The following is a 16413-nucleotide window of genomic DNA, read 5'->3' as shown; positions in this document are numbered from 1 at the left end:
CCGATGGGTATCGTCTCGCTGCGGAGACACGCGAAAGATAGCCTCGGCGCGCAGACCGCCTGTGCCCGAGAGGGCGTGGGAGCAAAACGAGGAGAGGGAACGTAAGTTTGCTCGCCGCAGCGGTCGCTGGCCAACGAAGTTTTCCTGTGATTGTTGTGGCGGCTCAAATGGGGAGCCGCTGCCTCTTTCCCTCCGCGTAGCGTTTCGGGGACCACGAAGGAGCGCAGTGGTGAGGCGTTTTGCGTAGGTAAGCGTTCTTGAAGTGCTGTGTGAGGCGCTGAAGCTGCTGCTCTTTCCTCGCTTTATCTCCCAATGTTCTCGCCCCTATGATCGATGGCTGACCACGTCCTACACTGCTTCTCACCTCCCACCTTTCTGTGATCGTGGATGTTTGTGTGTACGCGCTTTCACTGTGTTGTTGTACGTGCAACGTATGTCCTTATCTGCGCATCTGAGAGCGGTGTCTTCTCCGTGTCTCTTCAATCCTCAGTGGTGTTTTATTGTCGGCTTCCTTCACACAGTTGTATCCGAAATTATAATAATATCTGCCTTTCATCAGCCTTGCATACTGTCTAGGTCCTCGTTCCTTTTCGCTTACCGGTTCCGCTCTTGTTTTGTTAAGCGAACCTTATAACCTACACAGAAAACTCTGCCTCGGACGTGTGCAGGGTTCAGCCCTTCCCCGACCGGTCTTTTGTGACAATGACCCCCAACTACATTCCGTTGAGTGAGGTAGAGAAGCACATCACGGAAAATGACCTGTGGTTCATCAAGGATTTAAAGGTGTATGACATCACAAAGTTTGTGGATCAGCACCCGGGAGGCGTCGACACGCTTCTCAGCGTAGCGGGCAAGGATGGCACGAGCGACTTCAATGCTGTTGGCCACTCAGAGAGCGCGGTGGAGGAGCTCGCGCGGTACTACATCGGTGACGTGCACCCAGATGATGCGGAAAAGGTTCAGCAGGCTTCCATCAAGGCAGCGAACAACTACTTCGGCATCGCGGTGGTACTGGCGCTCGTTGCCATTTGCTCGTTCTTTATCTTCCGTCCTTGAAGGGGTCAGTGGTGCGTGCAGGACGAGGCGTTGTCGGAGGAGAGAAGCGTGAGTCCAAGTAAAAGTGAACAGGTGCAGTTCTCAGACAAGTGGCTCTCTGCTTCATTGTTCGCCTCGCGTTCTTGCTTTCACTGAATGTGAAGACGACACCATGTACACTCTGCCCCCTTTGCGTTCCACTTCATGCCCATCTCGCTGTGCGCGGCTCCGTGAGATGAGCGTCAAAAGGAGAACAAAAAGCCGCAACGGTGGACGGAAGACACGAGAAGCGCACAGCAGTGGAAACCGTGGGCGTTTTTTGTGAGACCGCTCATGCGTGTATGCGTTTCAGTGGCGCCTGCACAGAGGCGTCGACGAAGAAACTGATAAAAACAAAAATGGCGAAGGTCTTCAACAAGGCAGGGGCTGGGTTGCTCTGCTCCTGTCGGTAACAGATGGGCACGTGTGCTCATTGACCCTTAAACCTGAGCCAAGTCTTGCGGATCGCGCCGATTGCGTCCCTTTTCCGGCTCCTCCTCTCGCTCTCCGCGATTCCGCTGGTTTTCGACGCGCAGCACTCATTGAAAGCGCATGACGCAATCGAGGACGAACCCCTTACCAGACGCTGGGGGAGGGGGGCGCACGATCTTTCTTGTGCTTTTGCGTGTGTGTGTGTGGGTGTGTGTGTGCGGTGCAACTAACGCCGAGTAGCTAGAGGAAGCCGTGGCGCACGCATGCGTGTGGAGCATTGCGTATTGAGATACCTCTCTGTCCTTGAGCTATATGCTTGTGGCGGTTCTGTCCCTCTCTGCGATGTCCCAGTTTTCTCTCTATCTCTGTCCGCCTTTCGTTGTTGATTCACTCACGTCCGCTTTCGGTTGCGTTGCATGTTCCTCTCTTTTAGGTGTACTGTCAGTCGCATTTCGGGAAGTCTCTGCGCGTGTGTCTTTCAGACGTTGAGCTGTCTGCTTGCTGGCCTCTCCTCTCTCCCTTCCAGACCTTCTCAACTGTGTCGTCATTGCTGCTCGCAGTAATTGCTTCCCCTTCCCTTTACTGCGCTAAGCTTTGCTAAGATGGCGCTGCTCTGCAGCGCGAAGACACACGTGCATCACGGTTTTGAGTTTTGTGTAATTGGCGCCGGATTATCGGCGGCTGATTAGCCATGGAGCCTGACCCAAAGAAGATCAAACTGGACATCTTTAACTTCCCGACCGCCAGGGAGACACGGACGCCGGAGGAAGTGGCAGAGAGCTACGCGGAAGCCGTCAAGTCGCACCCTTTTTACGACAACGTGCACTCTGTGATCGACTTTTACGATAGCGGTACCATCAAAGATGGTCGTGGGCAAATCATTGGTGTTGTGCTGCGAGAAGCCCTACCAAAGTACGCGGTATCGATGGCGTCGGAGCTGCTGGCATCCGCTGCCGTGCGCACGTCGCTTCGGAGCATGATGTTCGGCGGAGAGTCACCCTTGAGCGGTATTGCTGGCTACTTCGACTACCGCGGCTCACCAGTGGAGCTGAAGTCACGCAAAACGTCCTTCACATATGAGCACGAGGCAGCGTGGCCGGCGGTCTTCCCTGTCGTCGATTACGTCAGCGAGCTCTACAGGCATGTCGCACCGGAGCGGTGGAAAGCACAAAACGACGCCATTCCGGATGTGGTGCGCATTCACGGAACCCCGTTCTCCACGCTCACAATCAACTCCCGCTTCCGCACAGCCTCTCACACCGACGTTGGCGATTTTGACGGCGGCTACAGCTGCATTGCTTGCCTGGACGGGCACTTCAAAGGGCTGGCCCTTGCCTTCGACGACTTCGGCATTAACGTGCTCATGCAGCCGCGCGATGTGATGATATTCGACTCGCACCACTTCCACTCAAACACGGAGGTGGAGTTGTCGTTCTCAGGGGAGGACTGGAAGCGACTTACCTGCGTATTCTACTACCGGGCCGCCCTCGGTGAGCCGGCGAGCTACGCCGAGTACCAGCGCCGGTTGGAGAAGTCCAAGCAGGACAACAGCTTCACTCCAGTGGTGAGCAACGTGAGGGTTAAAGAGAACGGCACAAACCTAAACCGTCCATCCCCTGTATATCCTATCTGTCCCTCGCCGTTTTGGGTGCCGATGGTGGCGCATTGCCTGCAGCACTGCGCATCGGAGGCACAATGCGTTCACGACGCCATGACGGCGGATGGGAGTCGACTGGCTGAGGTTATGTTTGGGGAACCGCTGTCTACCTCAGACGGCATCCCACTGCGCGGAGAGGACAAGAAGCTGAAGGCCAACAGTGACAGCGCGTCCAGGCCGCTCTCGCGTCTGGGTGGGTTCAGCGAGACGAATCTGATGGTGTCCACGGCAGTAGAAAAGAAGAAGTACCTCAACAGCGAGTTCCTCTCCCACTTCATCAGCGCGCAGCTGCTGGACATGTGGAAGCAGGCACGCGGCAAGTGGCTGGAGCTGGTAGGCAGGGAATGGACGCACATGCTGGCCCTGAACCCCGAGCGCAAAGACTTTTTGTGGAAGAACCAGTCCGAGATGAACTCGGCTTTTTTCGACCTCTGCGAGGTGGGGAAGCAGGTCATGCTCGGCCTTCTGGGGAAGGAGGTGGCTCTGCCAAAGGAAGAGCAGGCTTTCTGGACCATGTACGCCGTGCACTTGAATGCGGCGTGCGCGGAGGAGCTGCACATGCCGCACGTCGCCATGTCACTTCGCAAGCTCAACGTGAAGCTGAAGGACTTCAACTTTGGCGGCACGCGATATTTCAAAGACATGCCTCCCGAGGAGCAGAAGCGCAGAATGGAGCGCAAGCAGCGCATTGAGGAGGCACGCCGCCACGGCATGTCGTCTGGCGCACACGAAAAGCGAGCGAACTGGCTGACCAACGACTCATTCGACTACCAAACTGAGGACTGTGTGGTTGATTACGCCCAGCACAAGTGGCCGCCGCCTGCGCTTCACGCAAAGGAGATAACGAAGAACGTGCGCACTGGCGAGCTGCCAACTAGGGAAGGTGTGGTGCGGGTGCTCGTTGTGCTGCCCGATCCGCAAAGCAAGTTGGAGTGTGTGGACTGCAAGCTGGAGGTGCCGGAAACGGTGAGATGTTCATGCGAGTGGGAGCGTTTGATGAGCAGCCTGGCTGTGCGTCGTGTCCTAGCCGCTGCGCAGCGCAACCTGCAGCTGCCTGGCAGCGTCACGCATGGCAACATCGAGATCCGCTTTGCCTTCCATAGCAGGCTGCCTACGGACATGTGCGACTTTGTGGTGCTGCAGCATGTCTTGAGCTGCATCCCAGATGACGTGCTGGCGTCGGCGTATATCAGACGCGCTGCAGCGCTCTGCACCGGCTGTGTGTATGTGGTGGAGACGGACGTGCAATGCCGACAATACTACACCCTCAAGTGTGCCGCTCGCTGCGACTACGACGCGGTCGCCTCATTATTCTTCCAGCAGCTGCACCGGGTGAGTTACGGGACGAAAGCGGCACGCGTGCGTACCAAGGGAGAACTGGAGTCTCTTATCCCCACGGTGTGCTGTGCGCGCTACAAGCTGCAAGGCTCGCCGCTGAACACGACCGTTCATGTCGTGTCTCCCGCTCCGTCCCGCTGAATGAAGAGCATTTACTCTCCAATCTGCGGAATGGCCTCGCAGTCGTAGGAAATACGTTTGTGTGCATGCTCTCCCCGCAGCTTTATGCGAGCTGTACGCGTTCGCCTTACGTTGCATAGACCCCAATGATGCCGGTGACCTCACTGTGGTATCAGGGTCCCGTGCCCACTCTTTCTGGGAAAGCCAAGCAGCCTCCTTCGTGCCTTCAGGTACATCTGCGGGCTCTTGGTGGCGGCGGACATGTCTGGGCTAGCGCTGTGCCAAAGAGACACGTGCGGTCATGGTCATGCTCGCACCAGTCCACTGCGAATCGGGTCGACGATTCACCTGATACACGCATCTGCCCACTGCCTTTTTCGTCCTTTGCTGCGATGCGGCGTTGTCGAGCCTAATCCTGGACCTGGCCTGAGCTGTATACAGTGACATCGCAGCGTCGGCTGCACAACACGAAACAGTATTTGTTATCCAGGTTCCTGGACATCGCTGCAGTGGAGCAGAGGTAGGAGAACGGCTGTTTGTGTGTATTCGCATACCTGTTGACTTGTTCGTGGCAGAACGTCATGTCGAAACGCATTATCGCTCTACATAGATGTGGTGCGCGGGCTGACAATTCGGAAAGCGTTCACATAGCGGTGCATTTTTTCATGGATGCCGGTGAATTACGGGAGAGGAACGAGGGAGGGTATTATCCCGTGCAGCAGGTGCTTTGGATGCGCCTGTGATGGGGACCATATCGATTTCTGCTTCCTCTCCCCCTCCCCCTTCACTCCACTCTGACGGTTTTGTGTCCATCCATAGACTTGTGCGACTCATTTTCTCTCGTCGTCGCAGCGGAGTGTCCTCGTCAGAGGACGCACCCGTGGTGTGGTGCTGCGCAACGCATCGGAGGTAGAAAAGCTTATCCTTGTTCACCTGTTTGTGTGGCTGTGCATGCATTGGTTGAGGAAGCGCATGCGCGTCCGTGTGCTTTTGTGTGCGTGGGCGCTCTAGCGAGCAGTGCCACGTGCTGACTCACTTTCGTGCCTAGCCATACCCCTGACACACACACACACAAACAAACCCTGTGCCAGAGTCCGATGCGTTCTATGGAGGCACCCGCGTCCAAAGAGAGGATGGCGGGGAGAGAGAAGAATTTAGAGCGCGGATGTGACCGTTTGCCGGGCGAGCTAATCCTTGCCCTTTCCTCAAGCTTGTGATTCCTCCCCCAACCCCCCCCCTCCCCACACACATAGGACATGAGCGGCGGAGACCGCGTTGCTCTCAACGCTGCGCTTCATGCGCCCGAGTTTGAGAGACTTTGTAGCAGCGTTGGCAGCGGAATCTGAAAGTGCCACGGCCACGTACAAATTATCTCACGGCTGCTGCTTGGCCTGTGGCTGTCTCTCTCTCTCTCTTTTCTTCTTCACTTCTTTCCTCTCCTCTCCCTTTTGGTAGTGCCCGCACACACACACACGCCATTTTCTGTTGCCGTGGCACTACCTTACGCGCGGTATCCACCTCAGTTTTTCCCCCGCCATCACCACACCAACCCTTGCGCTCCATCGCTCAGCGTCTTGACGAAAGGACTGCCTCCTGTGCATTTGACGATGCAGCATCTGACTTACGCAGCCATGAAGGCGCTGGTGACGAAGAAGCTGTCGGGTGATTTGCACATGTGCATTTTGGACGTGCGTAGCACCGATGAAGTGGCAGGGGGCGCGATCCCGGCCTCTGTCAACGTGCCTCTCGATCAGCTGGAGACCGCGCTTCAGCTGACAGCCGACGAGTTCAGGAAGAAGTACAGCGCACCCAAGCCGGAGGTTTCAGACCATGTTGTGACTTACTGCCTTCGCGGCATGCGCGCGGAGAGAGCGGCTGCCGCGCTTCATTCCAGCGGCTACAGAAACGTCGATGTGTACCCCGGCAGCTGGGCAGAGTGGTCGGAGCAAGAAAAGTGCGCCGCATAGGTGAACTGGCGCTTCGCTGCCCCTTCGCTAGCCATCACGCTCCGTGGCGTTGGCTTGTTGTGATAGCTGGCCCTCATGCACCTACTAACACCTTCTCGACACCGGCACCACGCAGGGGTAGATCCGCACGCGCGGTGCTGCAGGTGGCGATGCCAAGGTGGCATGAGAGATATCGCTTATTATTTTGCTCTCTGTTTCGTCAACAACGTTGCCGGCCGCTTAGTCGTTGCGCCTCTCCTCGTCCCCGTCGTGCTGCCACGTGCGCTGCGGCTGCACCGCTGCCGCTCTCGTTTTGTTGCCTTTTTGTTTCGGAGGGTCACATGTTGACGTAGCCGATGTCAACGGATATGCAAGAGCGATTCCCGTGAGAAGAAAGCATGCAAGGCATTTGACTGCGCGGTGCCATTCATGGTGCTGCACCCTGACGCACCGAGGCGCGAAAGGAGACGTTGGCGCATCCGCGGGTAAACGTAGCCATCCCCCCAATCTCTAGGTCGCTCATCGGCTGCAACGCTGCCTCGCTTGCGGCCCTGCTGGTGCCGATGAGTGCGGCTCCCTGGTGGGTTGCGGCCGATACATGGTGGAAAACACGCCGCACTTGTCGTCTCTTGCTCTGCTCGGTGTGCTGCACCCCTCATCACTTCTTCGCTACGCCTCTCTCTCTCTGCTTGTTATTCATTTCGTGCTTCCATTGTGCGTGCGCTAGTTTAACTCGGGGGCGGTGCATTCCAGGGCATCACTTATCTGACCGTGGCTGATGGCGGCTCGTGTCCGCAAGGGGATCAGCGCTGTTGTTTGCCCTTGATTTGTCTCTCTCAGCCCATCCGCTTGCGCGCTTCCCCTGAGCTGCAGCATTCTCCGCCGCTCAGAGCATGTGCCCGGGTAGCGTCGGGCAGACAATCGTCTCCTTAACATCGTTCGCGTGCACGCTACTGGTTTCAGTGCTGGTGGACGATGCTTCGACGAACTTGGTGTCTATGCTGGTGCTTGAGTATCGACCAGGTGGCGAAGATTGTAAAAGCGAAGCAGAGTTGTAGCGATGCTGTCCGCAACATCCAACTCATCGACGTGCGATCGACAGCCGAGGTGGCGGCGACGGGGATGATTCCTTCTGCCATTAATATCCCGCTACCGGTTCTGCGGGATGTTCTCAGCCAGGACAGTATCCTCGAGGATGATGAGTTCGACTTCTTCTTCGGTGGTGCTCGCCCCGTTCAAGGAGTGACCCAGATCGTGCTCTACTGCGCCCACGGCGTCCGCTCTGCCATTGCCTGCGAGATCGCAGAGGAACTTGGCTTTGAAAACGTCAGCAATTTCTCCGGCAGCTGGGCTCAGTGGTACCATGCATACGGCACCCCCAGCACCTCTGCGGCGGTGCCAGAGTCTTTGCATACTCCACTCAAGTGAAAGAGGTCGGACGGACGATTATCTCGTTACCGTGTGCAGGATCACTCGATTCAGCTGTTCTTACGGTGACTACAGCGCCTCTCACTCGGACTGCACATCCTGAACAAGGAAAACGAAATGTAACGACGCGTTGCCGGACTTGTGTGTGGCATCGGCGCCCCGTGGGCTACTGCAAAGGAGTCGCGCACGCCTACCCATTGTACACCAGTGCCGCACGGCACGCTCAAGCTGCTTGCCAACACTCTGGCATCCACGAATGGCGTCCACCTGCGCTCCGGTCCATGTGTCCGCTTCATTTCTATCACGTCCCTCTTCGTAGCTGGTTGCCTTTGTGTTGGTCCCTCGAGACGCTGTGTCCGCATGGGCTTCATGCTTCCCCGCCCTCCTCTTCTCCATCGTTCTTCTTGCCACCTTGAGAACGCACGCCGTCATCGCGACAGAGGCCACCGCAGCCGCGCCCTCTCCCTCGCGACGCGCACTGTACCTACACTTGCCCTTGCTCTGGGGTGCGCGCATCTGCGAGACGTCGGCGCTGAAAGAATTGTTGTTGCTCTTCTGCTCTCATAGAGCTGCCATCTCCCCAACTATCTGCACGCCGCACGATACGACTGTTTTGAGCGATAGCTCAGTCACTTCTGTTTTAGCTGCGATGTCGCTGCCAGAATTTACACACGCCTTCAATGTGTACGAGGCCCAAGCGGTCGTGCGCGCGCTCCAGGCCGGCAGTGCGAACGGGGTGTACCTACTGGATGTGCGTGAGGAATTCGAGGTGCAGGCCGTGCGGCCGCTTCCACACGCGCTAGTGATCTACTTTCGCGACTTCTACGACGCGATGCAGATGCGGGAGTCGGCCTTTCAGAGAAAGTACGGCGTGCGTAAACCACACAAGAAAGACCGCATTCTCGTGTACGCCTTAAATCAGGTCCGGGCCTCCTCGGCCGCTACCTACCTAGCGGCGCGCGGCTACAAGTCCGTTGTCTTCCTGGACGCCAAGATGTCAGAATACCTCGACTCGACGCAGAACAAGCTGGATGAGGATCTTTAGTAATGCGGCCGCAGTCGCGCTCTTCGCTGACGAGTCGAGCGTGCACCTGCAATGACCGTCGCGGGGGAGGGAGGGATCGTTCTCGTGCGATTGAGGGAAGAGAGCTCGTGAGCGCTGTAGCGCTGCGCCTCTTCTCTCAAGCTCACACTCCGACCTGCCGGTGCTCTCACACATGTGCAAAACCGCAGTAACGCTGAGTGGCGCTGCCGCTGCTCTTGGGCTTTGTTGTCAGACTCACCTTTCCCTCATTGTTCCCTCTTGCGTGTGTTTGCTGGCTTCCTCTTGTGGCGGCGTGCGTGCCGCAGGCGGTGCCACTCCACCGAATACCGAAGGCAAAAAGAGCGGGACAGTTAGACGAGAAGCCGACCAAGGCAGTGCTTCGAGTCGTGCACTGTGCAGGGTTGTGGAACACAAGATGATGCTCCTGGTGAGACTCGACTCTGCGGACCTCTTGCTTTTTCTCTTAGGTAAATCCCGCACAGGCTGCGTCTCCACCTCCACCACCTTCTCCCCGTCCCTCGCATTCCTCTTACGTCCCACACGACACGTGATATTCTATGCTACCGATTTTGCCACCCGTGTCATCAGCGAAAGTCTTGACCGCTCGAAACACGTGGCGGAGGTGACAGTGGCTGGTGCGTGTTGGCGTGTGCGCTCGCGACTGCTCCGTCGCTGCCTTCTTCTGTTGCTGCCAAGTCAAGGAAGAAGGAGCTGCTACGGTGCGCTTGTTTCCGTTGACTGCAGCAGCGTCCACCTCCTCGTTTGTAGAGGCACTGTCGCACACACCGACACATATACACCCGTACGCTTTCGGTAGTCACCCGCCGTTGCCGTCCTGCTGCGACCCCTCTTTTTAGACGAGAGTCAAGAGAAAGAGCGAGCGTCCACAAGAGCGTGACACGACGCGCTTTGCTATCCGACCGCCTGCCATCATGCACGGCATCCGCCGGTGGCGCGTGCGTCTCGTTAATCGCGCGTGCCAGTCTCTGTCTGGTTCCCTCGTATTTTCGGCGTGCCGGCACTGCGCGACGGTGCCGACGGAGGACGATGTGCGCAAGGCGTACAAGATACTTGGTGTGCACACCTCCGCCACTTTGACCGATGTGAAGAAGCGCTACGGAGACCTTGCAAAGGAGCATCATCCAGACGTGTCGAACTCCTCTGCGGTTTCTAGCACGAACCGCATGACGGACATTAACAACGCCTACAACACGGTGAAGCAGTTTCATCAGGCGGGCAGGCGGCTCTTCGAGGCTACGCGCGCGCCAAACGCAAGTGGGGCATCCGACTCCTCGTCCTCCTCCTACTACTCAAAACAGGACAGTGCGTACCAGCCGTGGTATGAAGACATGGACCCCCTCATGTACGAGCTTATGTGGGAAGAGATGCGACGGCAGAACGAGGAGGACAGCTTTGCCCGAAACATGCACGCGGAGGCGTTTTACCGACCCAACGACCGATGGCGACCACCGCGCGGTAATGCCTCGGCCAGACCTCGGCAGTCGTCCGGCAGCAGTGACGGTAGGCAGTCGCATGCTGGAAAGAAGAGCCCGTCTTCCACGACCTGGCCTGAGGAGCAGGTGAAGGCGATGGTGAACATGTACCAAGATGGCAAGAGCTTCGAGTTCATTGCCAACGCCCTCGGGAAGGAGAGTGCAGCGGCGGTGTTGGAGGAGTTCAACCGGTGGAGCAGCGACAATCAGCCGCAGCGGCGCAAAGGGGCGAAGCCGCACCACGCAAGGCGGCACCGCTACCATGGGGGACACGGGCCCTTCTACCACACCGAGTCGCCGGATGAAGTGCCGTTTGAGCTGTATGAAATGATGGAGGAGGAGCCGTACTACGATGGCTCTTCCGAGGAAAGTGGGGACCCGTTCGGGTACTATTCAGGCGACGGAGAGGCGTATGACGTGCCATACACACATGCGACCCCGTTCTACGGCGTGCATCAGATGAACGGGGGTCCCGCGCCGTATGGGCACTTTGAGGGAGGCGTGGGTCGCGAGTACAACTCGTCGCGGAAGATGTCGCACAGGCCCATGCGCAACCACCGCGGTGGCCCTCCTAACAAAAACAGGCGCTACGGCGGAACTTCGAGTAACCACAAGGGAAGTGGCGGCGGCTTTCAGTCGGGTAACGGTAAGAGTCACGGCAGCGGTGGAGGCAAAACATGAGCCTACTTCCCTAATGCTCTCCTCCTCTTTGGCCTTCCCCCGTGGCTGTGTGTTGGCCGCGGAGACGCGTTTTAGGCACTGTGCTCAGCGGACGCTGCAGTTTGGACAGTACTGCATCTCCCATTTCTCCTCTCATTCTCTGCTCAAGAAGGGGATCGTGCGCGACGCCGCCTCTCCCCTCTCCCCCGACCGCGCTGTTGTTGTCTGAGACGGCCGTCGTCCATGACGCTGCAGCTTCATCATGCACTTTCGTCACCATGTCGTGGTGTGCTTTCGAGTGCCGATGACGGAGGGGCGGCACCGTAACAACGTTAACAACTGACTCGATCGGGGTCACTGAAGCACTGCCACTCGTGTTACCATGGGCTTGGGTAGACGTGCGCTTCCCGCCATGGAGGTGTTTGTGAGGGGGTGGGTGGAAGACAGTAGTCCACACCGGCAACGCTGGCGTGATGATGATGCCAGCTTGCTCTTTTCTCTTCTCTCCACAGAGCTGTGTCGGTGATTCGGTGAGTGCACCCCAGTCTCCCGCTGCCTCGCATCCGTATTATTGCCAATGCCTTTTTGCAGAGACCGTGAGTGAGGTGCGCGTGATGGTTGGCAACCCGCATATGGACGGTACCCAGATGTCGGTCTCATAATGTCCCACCGTTCCTCCTGCTTCCTTCACTCTAACGGTCTTCCTCTCTCACTCTCACCGGTCGCGCAGAGAGGGGCCGACAGCGGAATGTCCTCTATTGATACACTCATCCGCGCGTACCTGTCGACGCATCCGCCAGCGCTGCTATCCTCTCTTAGTGGGTTGTGCGTGTCTGCAGTGTGGAACCAGTGCTTCGCGCCTGCGTCTGACAGTGTCGTGTCTTTGGCCGAGCTCCTTCCTTGCGCCTCCACGCTGCGCGTTCTGCTCCTGCTTTTGACATCTGCGCTCCATCCATCGGACCCCACGCACACTTCCGTACCCCATCACACGTACGGGAACAGCGCTCTTCCGTTCGTCTCCTGACGGACTGGCCTGTTCTTTGCTCGCCCGCTCACGGCTCGTCTCTCTCTCTCTCTCTCTCTCTCTGGGTCTTGGGAGTGCTTTTCTGATCATGTCCGCTGTGCGTGGTGGTCGCCACTTCGTGGGCAACTGAAATGCAGTGATCCTGTCATCGTAGTGGGGACCTCACATATATATCTTCGAGTCGCCTTCGCCGGCGACATCGCCTGCACAGTGGCACACATGGTAGTCGAAAATATGGGGCAAGTGGGATGAGTTTAGCTGGAGGCGCGTCACGGAGTGGGCGCCTCATGTGCGCAGGGCCTGTGTGTGGTGCTGACTCTGTACCTCGTCGTGCTGATCGGGATTCGGGTCCCTATCTCACGCCTCCTCGACGTGGACGACGACTTACCCGAAGAAGAAGCCCTCGGAGAGAGGCGAGGGGCGGGGGTCCTCGTGGCGGCGATGTGCGGTTGCCGTCATCGGACGGCAGTGCCCGCTCTTTCTGAAGCATCCTCGTCAAACGCAACCTCACCATGGGCACGCGTGAGCACCTCTTGCCCAAGCTCAGCTACCCCTGCATGTGCTTCTGCGACTGCACCACAGTCGGATCGCGGACGGCGCGCATGGCGAATGGCGTCTAGGTGACCGTGCAGCCAGTTGAGATGCTCATGAGCTTGGCCCTGACCAAGGCCATCACGCCGATCGGGGTCATGTCGATGTGCTTTCTTGCTTGCTGGCGGCGTGTGATGATCGCGCTGACCGTGGTCTTACCCATCATCCTCACCACCCGGACGTACGTGCGGTGAGTAGTTCGCATCGACCGCGGCGCCTGGGACGCGCTGGCGCAGGGCAGCAGCACAGCTACCGACACCTTCTCGAGCATCCGCATTAGCTGCGCCTCCTCGACCGAGGAGCACGAGAAGTTTGTGGCAGCGATGAACACGGCACTGAGCAAGACACCTCGCAAAGCCATTGACTTCTCCGGCACGCTCTGCGCCACAGGCCTTCTGGAGCTGGGCTCGAGCAGCAGCGATGCTAGGCTTTGACGGGTACAGCGTCGTGGCGCAGCAGCACGACCTTGCCGCTGGCCAGCCGGCCACCTTCTAGCTGTACTCCAGCTGGATGAACTATGAATATCAGGTGCTGAACGGCGCATTGAACCAGCTCAGGAAAAGCATCGGCGCGGCCGAGTGCATGCTCACCGTGCTTGAGGTGAAAACCGATCTTGTCCCAACGAGAGGCAGTGAGACCGCCACCGCTGGTGTGGAGTAAAGGATGCTGGACTACATCTGCTTTTCGCCACCAAACGCGACGCGGTCGAATTGTTTTGATCAGCGTCTCCGGCAAGTTTCCGCACAGCTCCGTCACCGCCATCGTCGGCGGCTCTGGCGGCGGCAAGTCCACCACCATATTCTGCATGTACAGCCCACATGTGATGTGCGTTCTCTTCGACGGCCAAGACATTCGCGACCCTCTTCTCAAGTGACTGCACCATCAGTGCGGAGTGGTGGCCCAGGACATGCAGGTCTTCAGCTGTTCTGTTGAGCACAAGATCAGCCACGGGCTGGAGAAGGCCTCGCATGAGGCCGCCGTGACGGCGGCAAAGGCGGTTAATGCACACAGCTTTATCGTCGGACTCCTGGATGGCTACAGCACATTCGTCGGGGAGCGAGGCGGGAGACGGAGCGGCGGTCAGTGGCAGCGCATTGCTATCGCACATGCACTCCTGCGAAAGCAGCGTGTTTTCGAATCAGTTCATCGCTAACCTTTACGAGAGCTGCACGATTATCGTCATTGGCTAGAGCCGCTCCACCATAGCCAACGCGCGCAAGATACTTGCCATTGATGCGGGCACGGCAGCGTCAGCAGGGCACTGACGACGCGAGCCCCTGCAGCGTCGTATCGCGTACTGGTAGCTTGTCGACCGTCAGCTGCAAAACAGGCGATACCACGATGGGCTTTGACGAGGTCGACGGCGTCGTCACCTCATCAGATATCCCGCAAATCACGCAGCGACAGCAAAGGCGAGAGAGAGGCAGCGGTGGCGCTGTCGGTGTCGGTGGCGGTGGCGGCTTTACGTATGCACAGGAAAGTTACCAATTGATCCATGCGTCCCATCCGCCCGGTTCTACTTGGGCTGTCGACAAGGCGAGGTGGATGGAGGAGCAGTGGCATGTAATGGTCGCGCGTGTGTAAGCTTAACCGACGCTACGATTGCATCTGTATGGGTAGGTGATGGTGTGGGCTCTGACGGGTTCGATACTCGGTGCCCCCTGCCTCACCAAGCGCGCGCTCTCCCCCTCAGCACTATCGCCATGGTGCCGCTCACCTTCTGCACGTTTCGATCGTCGCGTGTTTCGCTTCCACCCCGCCCCCACCTTTGAGGGTGTCCCTCCCGCTCTCCCGGTATCACACACGGTGTGTGCGTGTGGGTGAGGCACAGCCGTGCGAGGTTAGAGCGTCTCGCCAAACTTGCCAGTGTACTTCGAACGAGGATCGGGCACAGTGGATCACGAGTGACTTAAGCTCACATGAAAATTAGGGGACGGAGGGAGGGGGGGCGATGAGGCCGGGCCAAAGACACGTCAGGTGTGTGTGTGTGTGTGTGTGTGTGTGTGTGTGTGTGTGTGTTGCGCGTTAACCTGCTCAGCCGCAGCCATGCCGCATAGGCAGTGGAAGGCTACACAAGACAAACCGCGGTCGCCTGTATCGCGAGGAAGGAGGGGCGCTCTGCCTCAACTGGAAGGTGCCTCAGGATACCGCCGGCGGGTGGCTGGTGGGAAGAGAGACCGACGAGGCATTGCTCTCGCTTTCCTCTCACCCACGCTTCTCGCTCCGTCTGCAGTGAACCCTCGATGCCGAGCGAAGTGTGCTTCTTACTGTTCCTGATCAGCAACCGCGTTTGCAGGTGCTGTCGAGACCCTTGCAGGCGCACCTGCAGGCACTGCCTGTCACCTCCTGACGACCTGAACCTCGCACTTGCCTTTATCGCTTGCGTTCTCCCGCGTGGGGTCTGCGCTGCAACAGAATGGAGTCGCTGCCCATTGTGCAACGCGCCCGTCTCGCCCCATCTCACCCACCCACTCTTCTCTCTCTGTCCTTCCTCTCTCCATGTTGTGCGTGTGTGCTGCCTTCCTTCTTTAGCAGGTGTGAAGCGCTACGCATACTCATAGCAGCTCTCTCGCACGGACTGAAAGGTTCACGGCCTCCACCCCTCGTCACCGGCGTGCTTTCCAGCATCTAATTACTCCCATTGCAGGGAGCCTGCACAGCCCTTGCAGGCACAAAACAACTGCAGCCCGAGTCGCTGCACACATACGCTTCACGAGACCGCACGCACTAAACGTCTGTGTGAGTGCGCGCACGTGCGGCGTAGCCCTGCCCACGCCATGCAGTGGGTGCCGCTTATTGCAACTGGCGCTGCGTTGGCCCATCGGGCCGGCGCCTTCGCAGTTGAAAGCCTAAGGGCGATCCACGATCCGACGAATGCAGATGCCGTCTCCGCTGTGGGCGAGCTCAGCTCGCTCGATTCGCTGGAGAACATGAAGAACTGCATGATGGCTGACCAGCGGGGCCGCAGCATTTTGCAGTACCAGCCTATCGTGGGCGATGAGGCGCTCGAGTTTAGCCGCGGCCTCGCACCATCCACCTTCGGCTTCAGGTATGCCGCCTACATGGACCGTAACCATTTCCTGCCAAGTGGGCGGACAGCGGTGAAGCACATTGCTGATCCGACTTTGGCGTATGTAATGACGCGGTACAGACAGTGTCACGACTTTGTGCACATCATTACCGGTTGTGGCCGCTCGATAGAGGAGGAGCTGGCGGTGAAGATCTTTGAGTGGAAGCACACGGGCCTGCCTCTTGGGTTGCTCTCGCTTCTGGGTGGAGCGCCGCGTCTGTCAGCAGCGCAGTGGGCACACATTCGACTCTATTGGGAGTGGGCCTCTCGCAACGCACCTAGCTCCCGCCACGGTGAGCCCGCCGTGCCCATGTATCTCAATGTGCCGTGGGAGGACATGCTTGCCAAGGAATACGATGAAGTTGTGGCATACACCGGTATTACACCGCTGCCTGATTTCCTCGAGAAGCGCCAGAAGCACTGAATGGTGCGCGTTGCGTCGACTGGCACGGAGGTGAATGGTGCACAGGAAATGCTGAAGGAGAAGCAGGATCGCGAGATGTTGAAGACCGCCGCCGCTCTCAGCGCCCCCTCC

General features: G+C 58.2%; 7 protein-coding genes across 7 annotated transcripts; all 7 read left to right on the top strand.

Moving 5' to 3' along the window:
• Positions 1-702: 702 nt before the first annotated feature.
• LMJF_09_1490 (putative cytochrome b5-like protein) lies at positions 703-1056 on the top strand (the record flags this gene model as incomplete). The annotated part of the gene is made up of 1 exon (XM_001681270.1): positions 703-1056. The coding sequence occupies one exon, from the start codon at positions 703-705 to the stop codon at positions 1054-1056; it is 354 nt and encodes a 117-aa protein (XP_001681322.1).
• Positions 1057-2197: 1141 nt separating this feature from the next.
• On the top strand, positions 2198-4642 carry JBP1 (putative DNA J-binding protein; the record flags this gene model as incomplete). Its single annotated transcript, XM_001681269.1, has 1 exon — positions 2198-4642. One exon carries the CDS (start codon positions 2198-2200, stop codon positions 4640-4642), a length of 2445 nt encoding a protein of 814 aa, XP_001681321.1.
• A 1586-nt stretch (positions 4643-6228) lies between these two features.
• On the top strand, positions 6229-6588 carry LMJF_09_1470 (conserved hypothetical protein; the record flags this gene model as incomplete). The annotated part of the gene is made up of 1 exon (XM_001681268.1): positions 6229-6588. The coding sequence occupies one exon, from the start codon at positions 6229-6231 to the stop codon at positions 6586-6588; it is 360 nt and encodes a 119-aa protein (XP_001681320.1).
• Positions 6589-7542: 954 nt separating this feature from the next.
• On the top strand, positions 7543-7995 carry LMJF_09_1460 (conserved hypothetical protein; the record flags this gene model as incomplete). The annotated part of the gene is made up of 1 exon (XM_001681267.1): positions 7543-7995. The coding sequence occupies one exon, from the start codon at positions 7543-7545 to the stop codon at positions 7993-7995; it is 453 nt and encodes a 150-aa protein (XP_001681319.1).
• A 649-nt stretch (positions 7996-8644) lies between these two features.
• Positions 8645-9040, top strand: LMJF_09_1450 (conserved hypothetical protein; the record flags this gene model as incomplete). The annotated part of the gene is made up of 1 exon (XM_001681266.1): positions 8645-9040. One exon carries the CDS (start codon positions 8645-8647, stop codon positions 9038-9040), a length of 396 nt encoding a protein of 131 aa, XP_001681318.1.
• Positions 9041-9972: 932 nt separating this feature from the next.
• LMJF_09_1440 (conserved hypothetical protein) lies at positions 9973-11214 on the top strand (the record flags this gene model as incomplete). The annotated part of the gene is made up of 1 exon (XM_001681265.1): positions 9973-11214. The coding sequence occupies one exon, from the start codon at positions 9973-9975 to the stop codon at positions 11212-11214; it is 1242 nt and encodes a 413-aa protein (XP_001681317.1).
• A 4524-nt stretch (positions 11215-15738) lies between these two features.
• Positions 15739-16302, top strand: LMJF_09_1430 (putative ubiquinone biosynthesis protein-like protein; the record flags this gene model as incomplete). Its single annotated transcript, XM_001681264.1, has 1 exon — positions 15739-16302. The coding sequence occupies one exon, from the start codon at positions 15739-15741 to the stop codon at positions 16300-16302; it is 564 nt and encodes a 187-aa protein (XP_001681316.1).
• Positions 16303-16413: the final 111 nt, after the last annotated feature.

The sequence above is a fragment of the Leishmania major genome, chromosome 9 (genome assembly GCF_000002725.2).
Source record: "Leishmania major strain Friedlin complete genome, chromosome 9".
Lineage (NCBI taxonomy): Eukaryota > Euglenozoa > Kinetoplastea > Trypanosomatida > Trypanosomatidae > Leishmania > Leishmania major.
The sequence above is the reverse complement of the archived record's forward strand: the minus strand, read 5'-3'. Positions and strand labels throughout refer to the sequence as shown.